Source organism: Corvus cornix, chromosome 1, assembly GCF_000738735.6.
Source record: "Corvus cornix cornix isolate S_Up_H32 chromosome 1, ASM73873v5, whole genome shotgun sequence".
Taxonomy (NCBI): Eukaryota; Metazoa; Chordata; class Aves; order Passeriformes; family Corvidae; genus Corvus; species Corvus cornix.
Window position 1 is genome coordinate 93,730,039 of NC_046332.1, and position 18,848 is coordinate 93,748,886.

An 18,848-nucleotide genomic window follows, 5' to 3' on the forward strand; every position below is an offset into this window, starting at 1 on the left:
GTTTTCTCAGACCTCATGGTAGTTAATTGTTTGCTTCCTTTCTCTCAGGTTAGACCTATGCTTTCAGAGAGAGGTCATAACTTAGATTAGTCACTGAAAACATCTGGCCAGATGATGTCGGCCTTCAGAAAAGCAGATCTGGATTTTCTCAAAGTTTGGATTTCATTAAGGAAGGCTAAAAAGTCAAATTTTATACAAAGTTCTCAAAACCACTTTCAGCAGGAGCAATAGCAAAACTTGTAACCATATATACCTGGAAGGAGACAGAACTGTAAGAAACAGCATGAAAGTAGGATTTTCAAAGAGGAAACCTGAAGTAGCTGCTAAAGGAGTGATAGTGGAGTACTTTGTCACACAGGGAAGTTTCTAACCTGCTGGAGAACATGTTCAGTTTAGCCACAAAAGAAATTTAATATCACAGTAGGAGCAAAAACAGTTGAGAAACCATATTTAAGAGATGTTGGAAAGGATTTCAACATTTCTTTTCAAGTAACTACAACACCTGAGAAAGGGCTATAGAACAGTTAATTGAACTATAGATAACATAGCAAAGAAAGTTCAATTAAATGATGAATCTAATTACTAGCTTTCAGTTATAGATAAAGTACTCTTATATAATCTTTAACAGTGAAAGAAAAACGAAATTAAGGTAAAGCCAAGGGAAAAGAAACTTCGACTCCTATTTGGAAAATCATGTTTATATCTCCTAGAACATTTAACAGTGATTAGAATGGCAAAACGTACCCATAAATTTTGTAGCTCTTAAAGAAAGCATGTGACAGCTTCCACCGAAGTTCAGCTGGAACATTTTTAAATGTATTGATAGGCCAACAAAAATAATTCTCACCAAGGCTTGTGTCAAAGTTCAGTGTGCACAGTGTACTGAGCTGAGTGAGCACAGTCACTAGCATCAAATGGGGCGTTCTCTAATTCTTTTGTCACTGACTGTAAGCAGATGCAACAAAAGCATTTCATGGATAGTTAGCAGAATACTTAAAGCCTTGAGGGGGGTTGGTAACACTTAATTCTGTTAGGTTTGCTCGAATGCCAAGCAAAGACTGAAAGACGATGCGGAACTGCAAAAGAAATGGTTTTAAGTGGTGGGGTTGGAGGGGACGGACTCTAGTACAGAGCGGCAATCTGAAATGCCCTCTGGCTCCAATGTCAGTAGTTAGGTGAAATAAGGGGAGGAAAACCAAAGGCTTGTGTAGCGAGCAGTGAACAGAGAAGACGGTGCTGTCTCCATCTGTATTGCAGCGCCTTTAACGGGGATTGTGAGTTAAGGATGTGATCCCAACTCCTCAACTCAAACTTCATTCCTGTCTGAAAGTGTGGAAATAGAGGCTGGAAATCCAGCAAGGACACATTCAGCCTCGTGAAATTCCTACAAAAGGATCCCAGTGGGAAGTTCTAGGTATTAAATGCAGTGAAATCAGTGCCAAGACAGGAGAATTGAGTGACACTGTTTCCCTCAGCAAAAAAGGGAAAAGATAGTGTTTGTGAAACTCTCCAGAGTATAAGCTTTAGATAGCAAAACTGCCTTTGCCCGCTGTCTGTCCCTGGGCTCCATCAGCTTTTAGGAAGAGCCAGGGAAGGGTGGGAGGGAAGGGCTGTGCCGTGGGGCTGGCAGTGTCCCCGGAGCCCGGCTGTGTCACTTCCCCGCGAGGTCCTCTGGGTGGCAGTCAGACATCGCCGATGTCGTTCATTCCGACAGGCCTCTTTACGTGTCCTTGTCCTTTTTTCTTTTTTTGTCAGAAAAGCTTTAAAGCCACCTGCTGAGCAACACACTAACTTCTGGTTGACACTTTCTGACAAGGATACTGATATCCTCTACAATGTCAAAATAAGAAAGATACTTGTTTTCATTATTATTAATGATTATTGCATCTTTGTTAACTTTATTGACTTAGGCTGAACATCCCTGGAGGTTTTACAAAAATATATCTTGTATATTACAAAAATATGTCTATTTAAAATGGATCTGGCTGAGTCAAGAGACAATAAAGTAAAGAGGCACTGATTTACACTTTTGAGGCACAATGTTGCCTGCCTTGTGGTGTTTACATGTTTAAAGGTCAGAAGCCAGAATATTTCCTCTATTTTGTGGAAGGATATTTTTCTCCTATGGAGCTTTCAAAATGTTTAAGACTTTAGAAATGCCATTTCCAACCTGACCTAAAAAAGCAGCTAGACTCGCACTGTCTCAAATAGTACTGTCTGTCGCATACCCTCAAGATATGAACTACCTCATTTTGAGAACTTTATTGCAGTCTGTACTGTCTAGGACCAGCTGCCCATGTTTTTACTATTTATGGAAGAGATTATTTTCTGTAAATATGTCCATGACAAACCTTTGGCAAGAGAATAAAACTTGCATGTAACGTCACATTTCATTCCTGGTCTAGGATCTGAACAAAAATAAATTAAAAAACCCAGAGAAGTTCAGGATCCTTTTTTCCCCCTGCTGTTTCATCTTTAAATGTGAGCCTTTAAACAATGCCAAATGCAAACAAATGCTAAATAATTTTCATTAATGAAGTAGGAAGGGTGTGGAGCATTTTTACCCCTTATATTCTTGGACCTTCAACACTGGAAGTGATTTAACACAATGTGTAATAAAACAAAGGAAGAGTTACTCAGACCTAATGTGTTCAACAGATGATTAGAAGGGGTGGGAAATATAGCACCCTTTTGAGTCAACCTGTATGCAGGTGATAGAATTTCCTTTTTCTTTTTACAGTGCAAACACATTTGTCCTTCAAACATCCTCTTCCCTTTGGATTCTTTGAGGTTCTTCTGTTCCCCAGAGTGACTCTAGCTGATAGGAAGAGGCTCCTTGACCTTGACCCATGTGTGATAAAAGATTTAAAAAATAAAATAAAGTTGGAGAACCTCATGTATACCTTTGTAAAAAGGTTTGTGTGACTTCCTCCTGAAACATCGTAAGCTGTGTTATTGAGTTGACTTTTTTTTTTTAATCAGAAAAGGTTTAAACACAAAGACAATGAACTACATACTTTGGTGTTAAACTGCCAAACTCTGTGCAGGCAGACTTCCACAGTTCAAGTTTGGTTGCTGTCTGTTGTCTTCTGCTCTCTCATTTTGTATTTCTGTACTTCATATACCATGTCCTCAATCATGCTATGAATAAGTATGTACCCCCTCATCATCCCAGCTACTTCTGGATCTGTAACATTTATCTACACTGGAATGAAATATCACACAAAGCATACAGGAACGATATACATGTAAGCATAAGGAAATACTGAGAGCCTAAGGTAAGAGTGTACATGGCTCAAGAAGTCCTAAAATGTGAATTTTGGGCAGCTGCATTGAAAAAACTGACTACCACCTTTGGAAAAGGACGAATAACTATGGGGTGAGCAAGAAGAGGAATTACATGAAGAAGACTTGTTAAATTATGTAGGGAGGAGCTCTTACTTAAAGTTGGTTTAACTGAAATTGTATGATGTTGATAGGAAACCCAATTGCTTGACACCAATTAAATGATAGCCATGACTGGCTTTTGAATGTTAATTTTACTTCACTCATTTCTTATTCAACATCTGAATTTCTTTGAGACATACTGTATATCCATGCACTTGAGCACCAGCTAAGCACATGGATACTGATATGTAGGGAAAAGGATAATCAAAATTGTTATTTCTGTTTTTATGCTCCTGGGAAGGACTTAGCAGCTTCCTGAGGAATGTTCTGTGCAGCCATGAGCTGCCACAGAAATATGCTTTTGCTCTAAGCATTCTTTAGTGTTTAGGAGGCAGAGGCCCAGGCTCAGTCCCTGAACCTTAAACCTGAACAGCCCTCAGATTAAATGTTCTTATCAATGGAGTCGCTGTTGGAGGTTTGGGCTCATCTTGTATCAAGCTGCACAGGTTTTTCAGTGTTGTAAATTCATGATCCTTGAGAAAAGATACTTTCATAGTAGGAAGAATAATCCTGTCAGGGAGTGAAAAAACAGAATGAGATTTGGTGATCAGGGTGCCTGCCCTGTTGTACATGAACCTGTAAGGCACTGGCATTTGCACCATAAATAGGTGCTTCTCAGTGTCCTTCCCTCAAAATGCAGCCTGAGAGCTCATTTGACTGCAGTACTGAAGGAGTCCCACAGGTGAAAGTCACTGGGGAGGGAGCAAAGGGAGAAGGAGATGTCAGAATAAACACCATGGCAAAGAGGTCGTGGATAAGAGAGTGCTCTTCCCCAGCTGCTGTTGGGATGGAACTTTGTTGTCGTACGTGTCTGAGTTTAGCGTAGAGCAGCCCTGGTAGTGCTTGAAGTTGTTCAGGGCCTCATCCAGCCCACAGGCAGCATGACTGTGGAGCTGTGCAGGCCGTGTGAAATTGTCATGGTTCCTTCTGTTAGTCATGCCAAAAATGCTGCACTCATGCTTCTATGGGACTGAGTTCTTTCAGACGCTTCCTGGCAATGCAAGAATCCAGATTTTGCTGACACCCCCTCTCTCTGCTTCAGCCCCCTCTTCCATTCTACATACAGTCAGAAACTCAGCCCCAAAACTTCTGGGTGAGCCAAGCTCTTTACAGAGCTCCTAAACAGATTCTTTGCATGTCTGCAGAGTTATGTTTGTGTAATTAATTACTTGTTACTTGTGTGGCTCCAGAATTGTATAGCTGTAGTGCAGATAGATTCTGCTGAAGAATGTGCAGTGGGAATTCTGTAATGTTAAACATCGTCAGTGCATTTGAGGACACACATCCTGTAAGCATATAGCAATAATTCTGCTTGACTGATATCCACTTCACACTTCCAATAAAATACTGAAAATGGTAAGTGCAGCTGAGGACAAACAGATGACATTTATTGTACATGTTTATTTTATTCCTGAAATATATTCAGGGCCAGTGCTCCCTCTGGTGGTTAAAAATACCATTTTAATAAAGAATTTATTATATCTTTTAATAAAGGATATTCCCCACATCTGTGTCTTCTCTAATGTAACACTGAACCAATTACAGTTCTCTAACACATGTTTAAAGGAGTGTGGAAAGAAACACTGTGACTTGAGAGTATTACTCAAGTCGCACAATGCTGTTTCCCAGCTTGCTTGCTGTGATTACTGGTCCAACACCTTGGAGCCGATTCACTTGAGTGCTCACAGTTACATCAGCTGAAGGAACAAATACAGAGCCTGCATTCACCTCTCATCTGGCTGGGGATAGTCTGGGTAGAAACCATGTAGTACATTGCAAGGCTGTTGTCCATTGCTGTGGATTTTATGAGGTCACACTGGACGATCAAGGTGTGATGACTGATTTGAATGGCAGGTTTTCCTGTTGACAGTCAGGCCCTTTTTTTTTTTTTCTATTTGAAAACGGCATTGTCAGTTTTCATCTTGAAACAGTTGCATTACTTTGCCAAATATGCCCCTGGTAAAATTCCAGTTCAATGAACGTTAACTTTTGGGAACAGGAAAGCATGTGCATTTGTGAGAGGAATTCTGAGCTTATAACACGTTGGAGTCAGCAGTGACACTGGGCTGAAGACAGCCCTCTGGCAAGGCCAAGGATTTGTTGGCTCCCTGCTCAGTTTCCCTTGTGAAGGCACAGCTGAGGAGCTGTGGGGGATGAACTCCAGCAAACCCCACTGTGCTGGTGTGAGAAACTGCTCTTGCTGCCTTTCCACCTTGTGTCCTGCTATGTCCTCCTTGCATTGGTTTTGGCAGCTCCTCAGCTCACAGAGGCCAGACCAAGCTCAGTCATTAAAGAAAAGGGAGTAAATTTAATGAGTAGAACTGGTGCAGTGGAGGCTGAGGGAATCATGCTAGGTGATGTAAAGAAGGGTGAGGTGGCATCATCCCTTTAAAAGGAGGAGAAGAGCCACCTTTGCTGGGTAGATCAGTTTAGTTGCCTTGTGACATCTTTCCCTTAGACTGAGTTTTATGCCTTTTCAGCTGAAGGACAGACTGTCCTGCCATTTCAGCTGCTGGGAGATCTCTGGCAGAGTCAAATATTAAGAAATGAAGCATCTTTTAAATGACTTTGGAAGATCTACACATTCTTATTCACCATGTGCCTGAGTCTCTGGAGAGCCTGAGAACATCATATTTGTACAGACACAGACACCCTGTGAGCCTGCACTTTGGGAAGCAGTTATTTATATCCATGTTACCAGTCTCTCAAGGCTAAAACCTCCCAGTCCAGCAGTCCCTAGGCAAAGTAATAGGGGAAATAATTTATAATGGGGTGGTGATTATTTCCTCCCCCTCAGCCCTTGATATATTACAGCTGAATCTTCTGAAATTACTTATTTTATGTGACTCTCTTGCTTAGCAATTTGCAGTTGTTCCATGTGCCAAACAGCATTTTGTTGCTAATTTGGAAGGGTAGGTGTCAGAAAAAAACATCAGCCCATGCAGTTAAACTCTAATGTCTGTTTAGAAGTCCATTCAATTTTAATTTGAACTACCTAATGCAAAGGCATATCACAAAAGCTGAACTAACACAGACATCTTGCTTATTAAATGAGTGCAGTGGTGACTGAGCACTTGCTGTCTTTTTACGTAGCAGCTTCACATTTCCAGCAGCTGAGTGGCAAAATATTCATTTTTGAGAGCTGAGTAATGTGTTCTCCTTTGTGCTTTCTGACAGCTTGCATTGAATCAGCAGAGGTACAGATGACATGGTTCCATCTGTTTTAATTTTTGAGTCTCATGAATTGATTTGTAAGAAGCAGAAGCTCTTTCAATATTACTTGCCAAGATTTTGCAGCTGTGAATATTGGAACTTGAACAATACATAACCCTTGCAGTCGGAGTCTCATGCTCTTCATGCATCACAGCTAGAAATCTCAGTGCTGAGTGAAAAATAACTGGGGTAGCAGTAATGACCTGGCGCTTGCCAATTTAGGTAGTGTGTGTGCTTAATGAGTTGCAGCATAAATGTAGCACAAGCACTTACTGTTGGGCTGCTTGGCTGGAACATTGAGTGAAGAAAGGAACAGGCAGGCAAGCGGGGGAAGGATGCAGCTCAAGTGTTTCCTTGCAGTGCAAGCCATCTTCAGGACATGCTCATGTCTGTTCTGTACAGCATAATGAGTGATAGCTTTGTCTGATCTTGAAGTTCTAAGTAAGCCCCTTTAGGTAGGAAAGCAGCAGTATAGCTGTTGTTACCTCAGTGATCTGTGGGGTCTGATCTACTCAGTGACATTAGGATACCCTTCAGTCATATGACTTTACAGTTTAAGGATGGTAGAGTTTCTGTACTCTCTTGTTCAGTGCAGATGCTCTGGGACTGATAGAATTTTACTGTAATTTAGTGTAGCATCACTGATGCAAAAAAAAAATATGATGGAAGTTTGTACAAACTCAAACAGGAGTATTGAAGTAGAAGCTTTGTTAGTTAGTCCTTGTAAGTGTTGGCACCACTAGTTTTCTAAGGCTATTGTAGAAAGAAGCAGACTGATACCTGGACTAAAGAGATGGACTGGAACCCAGGAGACATCCCGAGGTCTGTTACTGAGTCTTGGTGGAACAGGTTGCCCTAACTTCTCTGAGTTTCCATGGGTGGCGTAGAGGAGTTAAATACCATTCATTGTGTAGCCTAAAACTGCAGAAATTTGGATTTCTTGCACAATACTTGGTTTGGACTATTCACCCTGAACTTACTTTGCAGTAAAATCAAATGGAAAGGCAGAGTAGAGGCAGAGGTGTTCGCAGTGTGTAAGTCCATGATTCCCTGTTAGAATAAGCAGCCAAGGCAGCAGGTTGCATGCTGAGAGGGATCCAGCAGCTCTCACACATTCAGTCTCCTTTATGTTTCCTTACCTCCCTCTAGCAAAAAGATGAGCTCAGTTCCAGTAAGAGGAATCATGAGTCTGTGGGTTTTGGGATGGTACAGACCTCCACATGCTCAGCAGTTGTGTTTTCCAGGGCTTGGAACGTCCAGTACCTTGACTGGGTGTCCAGAAGTTCTGGACAAATAGCTGGTTGTTTTTCTTGTTGGCCTAACAGTTCAAGTCAGGAAAATAAAAATGTTTCCAGGGAAACCTGAATGTATCTTAGCTCAAAGTGACTTGGTATGGTCTCAACTCTGCTCCTCCAGCTGTTTTACCCCTCACACAGAGCAGCCGAGGAGGTTGAAGATAGCCTTAAGAGAATTTACTGTAGTTGCCTTGGAAGTGCAAGTTTTTATGTATTTTAAGCCTTTAGGTAACCTTCTTGGCCGGCTGAAGCAGTCGTTCCCTTAGGAAGTGATTTACAGGCACGTTAAGGCCCTTGTATAGTTCCAGAATTATCTAAGGGAGCCTTAGACTAAGTGAAAATCTGATCTGTAAACCTCAGGTTTAACTTTCCTTAAGAATAGAGGAAAGACTCTTTTCCGGTATTGCAGGGTGCAGTGGTTCAAAGTGTGGTGAAATCCTCAGGGACAGAACTTCTGAGTGCAGAAAGTATCAGCCATGTTAACATGACTGATGTGAGTCACATATGTTACACATGAGGCATATTTCTCTGTGGGTTTCAAAATAATTTGTTTTCTTCTCATTTGCACACGTTGTACATTCTTTCAGCAGTGGAAGATCCTGTTGTATGTACTTGAATGTCTTCTCCTTCCTTAGCCTATCTTGCAGAAGGTCATGAGAGCAAGTGCCCAGGGTTCAGTGTGAAGTTCTGGTCTGAATGACATAACAACTGATTTTGTAGAAATACACTTGTGATAACAGTGCAAATTAACCGGTCAAAGTATGGGTTTATGTAATTTCTTTAACTTACAGATATATTTCAGATTGTTAATTATTTCAACATTCATTCAGAGACCTGCATCATGATGAGTTCTTCCTTAAAATATTTTTCAAAACAATTTTAGTTACTTTAGAACTTGGACTTTGTACCTCTACAGCTGACCTAGAAACATATTTCTCCAGCTGTTCTGATGCTTGCTTTGTTTTGCTTTGTTTTCTGGTCTAACACACTGCTTCAGATTTGGGTTACCAGCGAACTTTATTCTCAAACCATGATAAAGAATATTTATTGGGAATGAAATAGGGGAGATCATGCCATTTCAGCACTTCAAGGAAAAACTGACTGTTTGCTCAGAAAGTACTCTTTTATTGAAAAATTTTGTTTTTATGGGAAGAAGGAAAGGAGAAACAGCAGGATAATTTTTTCTGTCAGGAATTATTAATAAATTAATGTTGTTTTGATTTTATTTTCTCATGCTCTTATAATCTCTGAGTTTTGTCCCTTCCTCCTTGGCCCTGCTCTTCATACCCATCAATAATGCCCCTTCCCCCTTGTCTCTTCATTTTAACAAAATCCTGGACAAGGAACTAAAAAACAACATCAACCCACTAACTCCACAAGTCTTCCAATTCCTCTCATCTTCTGACACTATAGCACCGTGTCTGTTGGTTGTCACTCAGTTTCCTCTGCCTGCATGTCATAACTTTTTCTTTGCAAGAGGCCTGTTACACTTCCTGGACAGATGAGCTCTCCAAGACTCAGATGTTCTTATGTGGGCTCAAGTCCTCAGATGACCTCTAAGTAGCCAGCATATTTCTGGGAGTCTTTGTCCTGAGCAAACAGGAGAAAAGTTCATTGTTAATCGCCATCCTGAAATCAAATACTGAATTGGTTGTTAATCACAAATTGCAATTTCATCTCTCACTGTTTTGCTGAAAATACTTAAATCTCTGCAGTGTCCCTTTATGTGTTTCGAACTTTGTTAATGTTATTTTCTTTTTGCTATCCTTTGAAAATTGCTGTGTTTTGAGTTTCTAAAGCAGGTGCCATGTTTTTTAGCCATTTTTCAAACTTGTAAAACTTCTTCTTTTTGCAGTTTCGCACTAACATTTTATTCATCCAATATTCCCACAGTTTTTGGCAGTATGAAGTGTTTCTGCTTGTTTCATATCACACCTCGAAAGGACAACTCTGGTTACTTCCTGCATGGAACAAGTGGCTTTTGATTTGCTTCATTTACTGTTTCCAGGAATTGACATGCATAAGTTTTTCCCCCTCTCCCTACGTGTAGACTTTGCATCCTTTATTTAGACAGTGTTCCTCTTGGTTTCACTGGGAGTCCAAATATAGTTGAATGTCTAATACCTGCAATATTGATCTAGAGTGTGGATAGGTTTTCTGCCTCTAAATTTATCTGATTTAAATACATTTGGAGTTGTAGGGAGAGGAACAACACAGGTGTCCCCTACAGCATTAAAGCAGAATCAAAAGGATGACACATAAAATCTGTGTGTTCAGCTTCTTGGGAAGATCCTGTATCTCGAAGCAACCTGTCTCTGAACCACCCTGAAATTTTAAGTGACTAACCTGGTCTCCAAAACTTGCTGCTGTGAGTGGTGTATAAGAAGAGTGGTAATTACCCTTCCTACACTAGTTGACCAAACAGTGATATTTGCAGTTCTCAGGAATTTAGTTGCTGATTTGGGCTGTTAGATTTTCTACTGGGATTTAGCAGTACCTCTGGAGGAATGCAGGTAGGTTTTATTAGAGGGAAGGTGACCTTCCTGATCCCAGGAGAATAATCCTGCTATGAACAGTGCTATCCAGAAAAAAAAAGGTTTGATTAGCATTTAAAGAGTGCTTTTCTGTTATGCCACACTCAGCCCCTGCCAATCTATTATTGAGCCATAAATATTTCTTAATTTATAATAATCCTTCTTTCAAGTACCAACATGAACTCTTTGCTGTCACATATAGCTTCTTACCACTTAACAGGTTCCTTGAGCACAGAAATGGGATTTGTGAGTTACTTGAAGAAGGAGCTTCAGTTGTGTAGTTGCTAATTAGTTTTTTTCTTCCACAGGGAGAAAGAGGCTTGCCGGGACTACAGGGTGTGATTGGGTTTCCTGGAATGCAAGGACCTGAAGGTCCCCCTGGGCCACCAGGGCTTAAGGTAAGAACTGAAGCTTTAGTATTCAAAACAATCAGATTTCCCTAAATTGTTGTCCCAAGAAAAGATAAAGTTTTCTCTTTTCCTTTTCAGGGTGATACTGGAGAACCAGGACTGCCAGGAACAAAGGGAACAAGAGTGAGTTCTACCTTACTTTCTTGCAATTATGATGTCTTTGGGTTTATATGACTTTAACTCTCTGTGTCTGCCTTCATGTGCGAGAGGAAGTCTGTGTTAGTGAATGACATCCCCGTGTGCTGCACAATAATTTCAAAATTTTCACTTTTACCTTTGAACTTCTTGCTGCATTGGGCAGCCAATACCTTTATTCATTTGCATTTTTACCTGATACTTATCACTGCATCAACAGCAATAGTTTTAATATGCCTTTTATATCTTCCTGGCATACCAAAAGGCTTTGTTCCAGCTTCAGAATGTACCAACCTTATTTCCTCTTGCAAAACTCTCCTTTATTATCCATCTAAACTTGAAGCGCTCCAGCAGAGAAGCTGACACACTCATGAGCACATGTGGGCTAAAACTGTGCACAAGATACAGAGCAAATTAAAGCCAGGGACAGATTTCTTAGCTTTGCTAGAAGAGACTCTGAATACCTGTGATCTTCCTGTTATTTCTGGTTAATGGGGCACTTACATAGCACTTCTTTTAGCATATTATATTGGCCAGGGCCATGCCTTTTGGGGTTTTGTGAGGTGCCAAGCTCTTTCTGAGCATTTTCACATTTCCTAACATCATGATGAAAGAGGATTCAAATGACTTGGCCAGTAATGATGCATACATTTTCAGCTATACCCTCTTGCTCACAGATTCTCAAAATGCCATCTCAGTTTTGTTCTCCATTTGCCTGCAGTTGCTGCAGCAGATAGAATTTACTGAAGTAAGTGCAGTTTATGAGGTGTTACAGAGAGGGTATTCTGCTAGATCAAGAATTCCATATTTTAATCCACGATGCCCATGTTAACTTGGGGTATCCTGAGTTAATGTAAATTGGCATCTCCTGTATTTGTTTGCTGCAGAGTAAGTAAAATGTATTTTAGCAATTATAAAGTTTTGAAAGATGCAAACACACTATCTGAGCTCAGGATTCCCATACATCTTTTCTGCTTCATAATACATGTTTTAGGAAATGCTGCATGGATAAGTAAGATGATAGGATGAAAATGATGTGCCAACTTAAATGCCTGATTCATTACACTGAAGAACTGTTCAAGGAGAAAGAATTATCTCAGCCTGATAGGATTTTTGATAATAAGAAAGAATTGATACACTGATGACTATGAAGGGTAGAGAAGCATCTTTACGGTGTGTTGACATTATCTTCTGCTATGAAGAGATACCTACAGTAAATTAGTTTTGGGAACAATGTTTGTGAGAAAGCAACACCTATTCCCTTTTACCTCTACATGAGGCTCTGATCTAGTTCCTACTGCTTAAAAAGTTAAAGAAATATAAAAGGTTGCTTTCATTTATTCATTACTAAGGTGACATATTTGAGAGGTTTTGAAGATTAGAGCTATTTTGTCAAGGAAGTTTAAATGCTCCAGGTTTTTACTGTCAGCATTGGAGATGCAAGTTGGGCTGCAGCTTGTCCTTGGTGTTTTGTGGATTTGTCATTTCAGTTTGTGTTTTTTCTCAATTGCAGGGCCCCCCAGGAGTATCAGGCTTTCCAGGAAACCCAGGCCTTCCTGTACGTATGAAGTACATATGTTTTTACAAAGAATATCAAACTTTTAGTCATGACATCTGACCTGGGTTATTCCTAATATTGCTAATTTCTTTACTTTCTTTTCATGTAGGGCATTCCTGGACAAGATGGCCCTCCTGGTCCACCTGGCATTCCAGGATGTAATGGCACAAAGGTGACATTTACATATGTTTATAACAGCATCTCTGTGTTGAAATAAAAACACCCCTCATGCATGTGTTCCCTAAACAAAACTGATTTCTCTGTTCCCCTTAGGGTGAAAGAGGTCCAGTAGGTCCCCCAGGTTTACCAGGACTGACTGGAAGTATAGTAAGTAGATTCTTTCCTGCTTGATTCACGTTTTTTAATGCTGACTCTTGAAATGCAAATATAACTATAGGAAATGATACAGAGTTTAAGATACAATATATACAACATTGAGGAGCAATAACAACAAATATGTCTGTGTTTTCACAGGGACCTCCAGGACCTCCTGGCATGAAGGTACATTTTACTCTTAAGTGTATTCATATCCTGCTTCTAACAATAAGAATTGGTGTGATCTCTACATCCTCTAAGACTAGCAGTCTTTACCTAAGGACCGAAAAATTCTATTACCTTGTCTCACTTTGTACTCTGTTTTGCAATCCCACTAAATAAAGACAGTGGGGTAGCCTCCCCACCTAATAACAACTGAACATAAGTGTTGTTGCATGCAGGTCTTAAAAGGGTGAGTATTATATGGATTACAACAGAAAAAAAGTAGTACATATCATTGGTAATTATAAACACTATGGTGGCCACCTAATTGTGTATGAAGATTTAGACAGGTTTTATGATTCAAACATTTGGTTTTATATTGGCATTTGATTTAACTAAAAGGTTTCACATGGGTAATGTTTGTGGAAGAAGGTCATATACCCCACAATATGAGAACCATACTCATACACATACTAAACAGTTTTCATAAAGAAAAAAGATCAGGCTAGCTAACTAGGTATCTGAGTGCATTTTGTGAACTGGAGAATGAAGCATTGAAAGACATGAGAGAGCTTTTTGTCTTTAAAATGAACAGATATTATTTGGAACCATAAGCTCAATATAAGTCTAAATGTTATCTCAAATTTGTAATGACATGACAACCCAAGTTATAAAATGTCCATTTCTCTTGCTCTCATGTGGGAAGAGCTGACTCATTCTAGAAACAGTACTCAGATATTTCTTCCCTAAGCATGTATGCATAGGTACAAGACTGAAATAAAACCACTTACAGTGTTGTAACTTTTTACAAAAACACAGGAAAAACAGGATCTTTTACTCTCAAAAGAAGGGACGTAAAGAAATGGATGGTGGTCAGAATAGTTTTCTGAAGTAAGACTAAGTGTATTCCTTTCCTGAGGACAAAGAACACCATAAATGGCCTTTATGTAAAAATTAGGTGTAAGCATGAAGATTTGAGCCTGGAAAAGAGATTGTGAGGGTACCACTTCTCTCAGCAGCCAGGTCAGATGCTCCAGTTGTGTGGTGACACTGTAGTAGTGATAGATTTAATGGAAAAATCATTCCAACTGCCATTACAATACAGGAAATGAGATATGAAGGTAGTTTTGCTACTGGAATCTCTTCAGGTGGCTTTAAAGTACATTTGGCAATTAAGGTTTTAACTTTAATATCTCTATGTTTCAGCTGAATTAAAAGAAATAAGGTGATTTTTTTAAGTCAGCTTCCCAAATGATTCCAAAGTATGCATAGCTACAACTTTCCTCTCCTAGTGGGTTTGAATGTATTTGAATTCATGTTAAAGACTTACTCTTTTCTTATTTTAGGGAGATCCAGGTGAAGTGATTGGTCCTGCACATCCTGGCGTGCTAAAAGGTGAAAAAGGGTTTCCTGGCCAACCTGGACTGCCTGTAAGTCTAAATGATGTTTGAATAGAAGTGAGTTTCAATTAAAATTATATCAGTATCCTGAAATTACCATATAAATATCACTTTCTTATGACACCATTTGAATATTTCATAGGGTCCACCTGGAGCTTCAGGGTTTCAGGGGCCAATGGGGCCACAAGGTCCTCCAGGAGAGCCAGTAAGTTTCCTTTCATGGTGATTTGCACTTCAGTTACAGATCTTTATTACAGGAGTGTCCTAGAAGGTGTGTGTAGCAGGTCTTGGTTGGGATTTGGGAAAGATAGCATGTGGTGCCAGGCTTCATGTTCAGCCTTCTGAACTCTACCATGGCAGAAATTACTGGGCAACACGGGTTGTCAGTAGCAGCTGCTCCTACAGTCCTCTTCTTGCACTCTTGGAGGGTATTTTTGTGGGGGAGAGACTATAACTGTTGGTCCTCCTTTCCTCTCTTTCCCAATTTAATTAAGAAAATAAACTACATACCAAGCATTCAGATCAAAATCCAAATGTTTGCTGAGGTTATTTTTATGGGTGGCAGCACTGAGTGTTACCGTGGAAGCACGTTATCATCTATTTGTTATTATGATAATTAATGAGATATCTCAGACAGATTGTTATTATTTTTTATTCAAGTTGTGAATAATGCACAGCAAGAGAAAAATGAAATTACTGGGTTTAATAAAAAGATTTGCCTTTCTGCTGTTTTCATAGAATAAGGCATTATTCCACTTAGTGTACTCTACACATGTGCATGCTAAAATGTGTTGTCTTGTAGGGTCCCCCAGGGGCACCAGGACTTCCAGGCGAGAAGGTAAGACTCTTTAATACAAATATGAAGTCTATCTATTTATTTTGCATACCAGATCCTGAAAACTCTGGAAAATAATGGTCCTAAAGGTGTGGGGTTTTTACAGTTTGGGATCTATTTGTGTGTCTTAATGGACATCACAAAAAGAGAACTTTACCACTTTTTTTTCAAATTTGTCTAGCCCTGTTATCTCACTTGGTCAAATCAGTAGTAATTACAGCATTCTATGTTTTTTTGAATTCATTTTAAAATGTCAACATTTTCACTGAAGTGTTGGGTAAAAGCGCGTATTGACAATAAAATTATCTGATAAATTTCAATCAGTTTTTTCACAAGTTGCTGTGACACCTGGCTTAAAAAACAGCAGGGAGGTTAGGACATGATTATTTATTTGTTTCACACATGTGTTTAAAAGACATATTCTGTGTTTTATATTCTCCCTTAGCATTTGATGTGTACATAATACCTTCATATGTTTATATGTATGCACCTATGCACTGCTGATAAAAATTGACTAAGTGTGTGTAATTTACGTTTTCAGGGCTACATGGGCTTGGGCTTTCAGGGTCCCAAAGGTGAAAAGGTAGGTCTTTTGTAAACGTCTGGAGAACAACTGTCAGAAATATTCCTGATACTGTGTTTTAAATAAAGAAAACCGTTGAAATCAATCAATGGAGAAAATCAGCGTTGTAATTTTTGGAAGACTCGAGTAAATCTGTAACTTACGCCTAAGTAAACAAAAGTTGTGAGCAGTTACAGACTTTTTTAATGATGATGTTATACCTGACAGTAATTTAGATCACCGTCCTGTTTTTCAGCTGTGCCTGGAAAGCTACTTTAATTTGCACTAGGCAGATCTGGAAACATTTATTCTGTATATTAGGACTCACCATGAGATTTTTTTTTAAATCTGTTTAGTTCTAAGGGATGAGACTTAATGTGCTTTTCAGAATGATCAGAATTAATTGTGGTGGGACTCCAAGGCCTGTCTGCCTTATTTTGGTTTGGTAATGTACACATTTGAAGCAGATATTTCAGTTGTCCCCTTTTATTGTGTTATGACACAACCAGGAAGAGGTTTAAGAGCACACAGACTGGTTTACTTTTGAACGAATCTAAGCCAAAAGATGTGCTCCAGGATCCCATTTATTCTCTTAATCAGCATCAAATGGGAGGTAATACATGTCAGCTTTAGTCTGTTACCTCTCACACTGAGAGGTCTAGGCTGAAGTGCCTTATGTTGTGTTCCTGGGAGCCAAGAACTGCATGCATTCAAGGGCTATTCAGTAAATTCATAATGTGTCTGTGCACTTCTCCAGCAGCTTTTCATGAGTGTCACTGACAGAGGGCTTTTGGGGTATAAGTAAATTATATTACACCACCTTACTAATATGTCTGAGTCCCAATATTCCTAATGGAAAGAATTTTTTTCAAGATGACACATTGTTGAAATTAATTTGTTATCATGAAATTTACTGAAAAATGTTGGCGAAGATAACATAGAGGTGTATGGAGATTTCCTGGACTCCTCAGGTTTGTCTTTAGCAGAAGATAAATGGTATTGCTGTGCATGCATTACTGCTTGACCAAAATGTATCGAGTCTTTTCAGAGGCATTTTACTGTTAAAGATAGAGCTTTTGCATTATGGAAGGAGGTGAGGTTTTGACTCTGCAATGGACATACGCATACTAAAAACTTGTCCACAGTTATCATCTTGAAGTTGGCCTTTATGAACCTCTGCAAAGCTTTTGGAGCACTGTAAACTTTTGCTAACATTTTTCTTTAGGCGCTGACTTTCTGTGCCCAACCTCTTTCCTCCTAATTTCCTTCCTCGTGAAGGAGGCACTATAAAACTTCAGTACTATTGCTGTAATTATTTGGATATGTTCCTGATATTTGGTATTAATCAGTCTTCACCGTAAGAGTGGATTCAGAGGTTTTTCTTCAGGGCAGTCTCTGTCTGTAACCAGTTACACAGCAGTGACTTCTGTAACCCTCTCTCTCACTGATTTTGCTGAAAAAAGAGTTTTTTAAAAACCCATTGAGCTATATTTTTAAATGCAAGTGGTAGTTCTCTTTAATGTTACTGATCTTAGCAGTGTTTGATCTCAGCGTCATTCTGTTTTCAATGGACAATTCTGGATTTGCTGTTGACAGGGAGAACAAGGGGTAAGGGGCCCCCCAGGACCCCCAGGACCAGCACCACATATGAAAGAAAAAGGGAGTGAAATCATAAAGGGAGAAAAGGTGAGATGTTAAATGATTAAACTTCTTGTGCTCTTCATTAAAGTATAATCAGTAGGAATTAGCAAACAAAAGTGAAACAGGAAAAGGAAAATACACAGTCACCTAGAGCAAATTTTTCCAAAATTTCTGCCTGTTCTACTTCATGGATGAATTTTAATTTTCATTCTAGAAATCTCTCTAAAAATATATGATAGGTGGTAAATGCATCAATGATTGCATAAATAAGTAAGCAACAGATGACTTTCTGAGGAAGAAGGATTGATAAGGATAGGATATTATAAAAATATTCTAAAAGTTTGAATTAAGTAGCATATACTCAACTTTTCTTATACACATTTGTGAAATCTTAGTGCTAATGAATTTTTCAATTACTGAGTTAAGCAGTCGAAGCAATATATACTGGTAAAATAAACTTAGTTTAATGGATTCACATTTGATGTTTGTCTAAATTTTTGCTCATCGTACTATTAGGCATAGTTCGTGAAATGGAGAACAGGAATAAATGTGCTTTTGCTGAAATAAAGAATTATTTACAACCTAAATGAATAATGTTTAAGTGTTTGTTTACTAATATACATTTTTTTTATAATTTCATTAGGGTGATCCAGGTGAAAAGGGCGAACAGGGATTCCCAGTGAGTATTGAGTTATTTTTTTTACTATGATAAAAATTTTAAAGAATCTGATAATGTCACTGAATATCTTCGTACCTATTAGATAAAAGCAGATTTACTTTGGAATTTGGAAGTATTTTTGATCTAGTGAGTATTTCTTTTCCAGGGATTGCCTGGTTCAGGTTTCAAAGGAGACAAGGGTGAACCTGGGAAGCCTGGTCCCCGTGTAAGTATACTCAACTTTATCAATACCATAATTGCAGTTACTGTATTATTTCCATTAGCTAATTAAACTTAGTAACCATTAGTTAAACAGCAAATTTGTTATATTTCAAACAAGCAAGTTTACTGTAGGACAGGTGTATAATCAAGGTAGTAGTAACATGCAGTAATGTTACTATATAATATTTCAGATAATTAAAGACACTTAAGAGTAGCTTGCAGTGCTGAAGGCAAAGGCAAAACTCCCATTAATCCCAATTGAAGCAAGATTAAGTCATTCCAGAATGGAAGAAAAAGCAGAGAAAAAACTCACCTTGTAGGAGTGACTTTAGCTAAATGGAACATGTTGAATTCATTTCAAATACTCTCATGTGCAGTTGACAACAGCCTCCTTAGCCTGAAAGTACAGTTTCCTACAAAGACAATGAATGGAGAAAAAAATGTAGGTGACTGAAATCCTT

General features: G+C 39.0%; 1 protein-coding gene across 1 annotated transcript in view; it reads left to right on the forward strand.

Moving 5' to 3' along the window:
* The window catches only part of COL4A1 (collagen type IV alpha 1 chain), a 120,555-nt gene that overhangs the window by 55,765 nt on the left and 45,942 nt on the right, over window positions 1-18,848 (forward strand). The window contains exons 3-15 of the mRNA XM_039550060.1: window positions 10,798-10,887; window positions 10,978-11,022; window positions 12,548-12,592; window positions 12,702-12,764; window positions 12,866-12,919; window positions 13,067-13,093; window positions 14,416-14,499; window positions 14,612-14,674; window positions 15,272-15,307; window positions 15,846-15,887; window positions 17,463-17,552; window positions 18,151-18,186; window positions 18,332-18,391. Of these exons, the coding sequence (XP_039405994.1) occupies window positions 10,798-10,887; window positions 10,978-11,022; window positions 12,548-12,592; window positions 12,702-12,764; window positions 12,866-12,919; window positions 13,067-13,093; window positions 14,416-14,499; window positions 14,612-14,674; window positions 15,272-15,307; window positions 15,846-15,887; window positions 17,463-17,552; window positions 18,151-18,186; window positions 18,332-18,391 (735 nt within the window). The remainder of the gene's footprint in view (window positions 1-10,797; window positions 10,888-10,977; window positions 11,023-12,547; window positions 12,593-12,701; window positions 12,765-12,865; window positions 12,920-13,066; window positions 13,094-14,415; window positions 14,500-14,611; window positions 14,675-15,271; window positions 15,308-15,845; window positions 15,888-17,462; window positions 17,553-18,150; window positions 18,187-18,331; window positions 18,392-18,848) is intronic.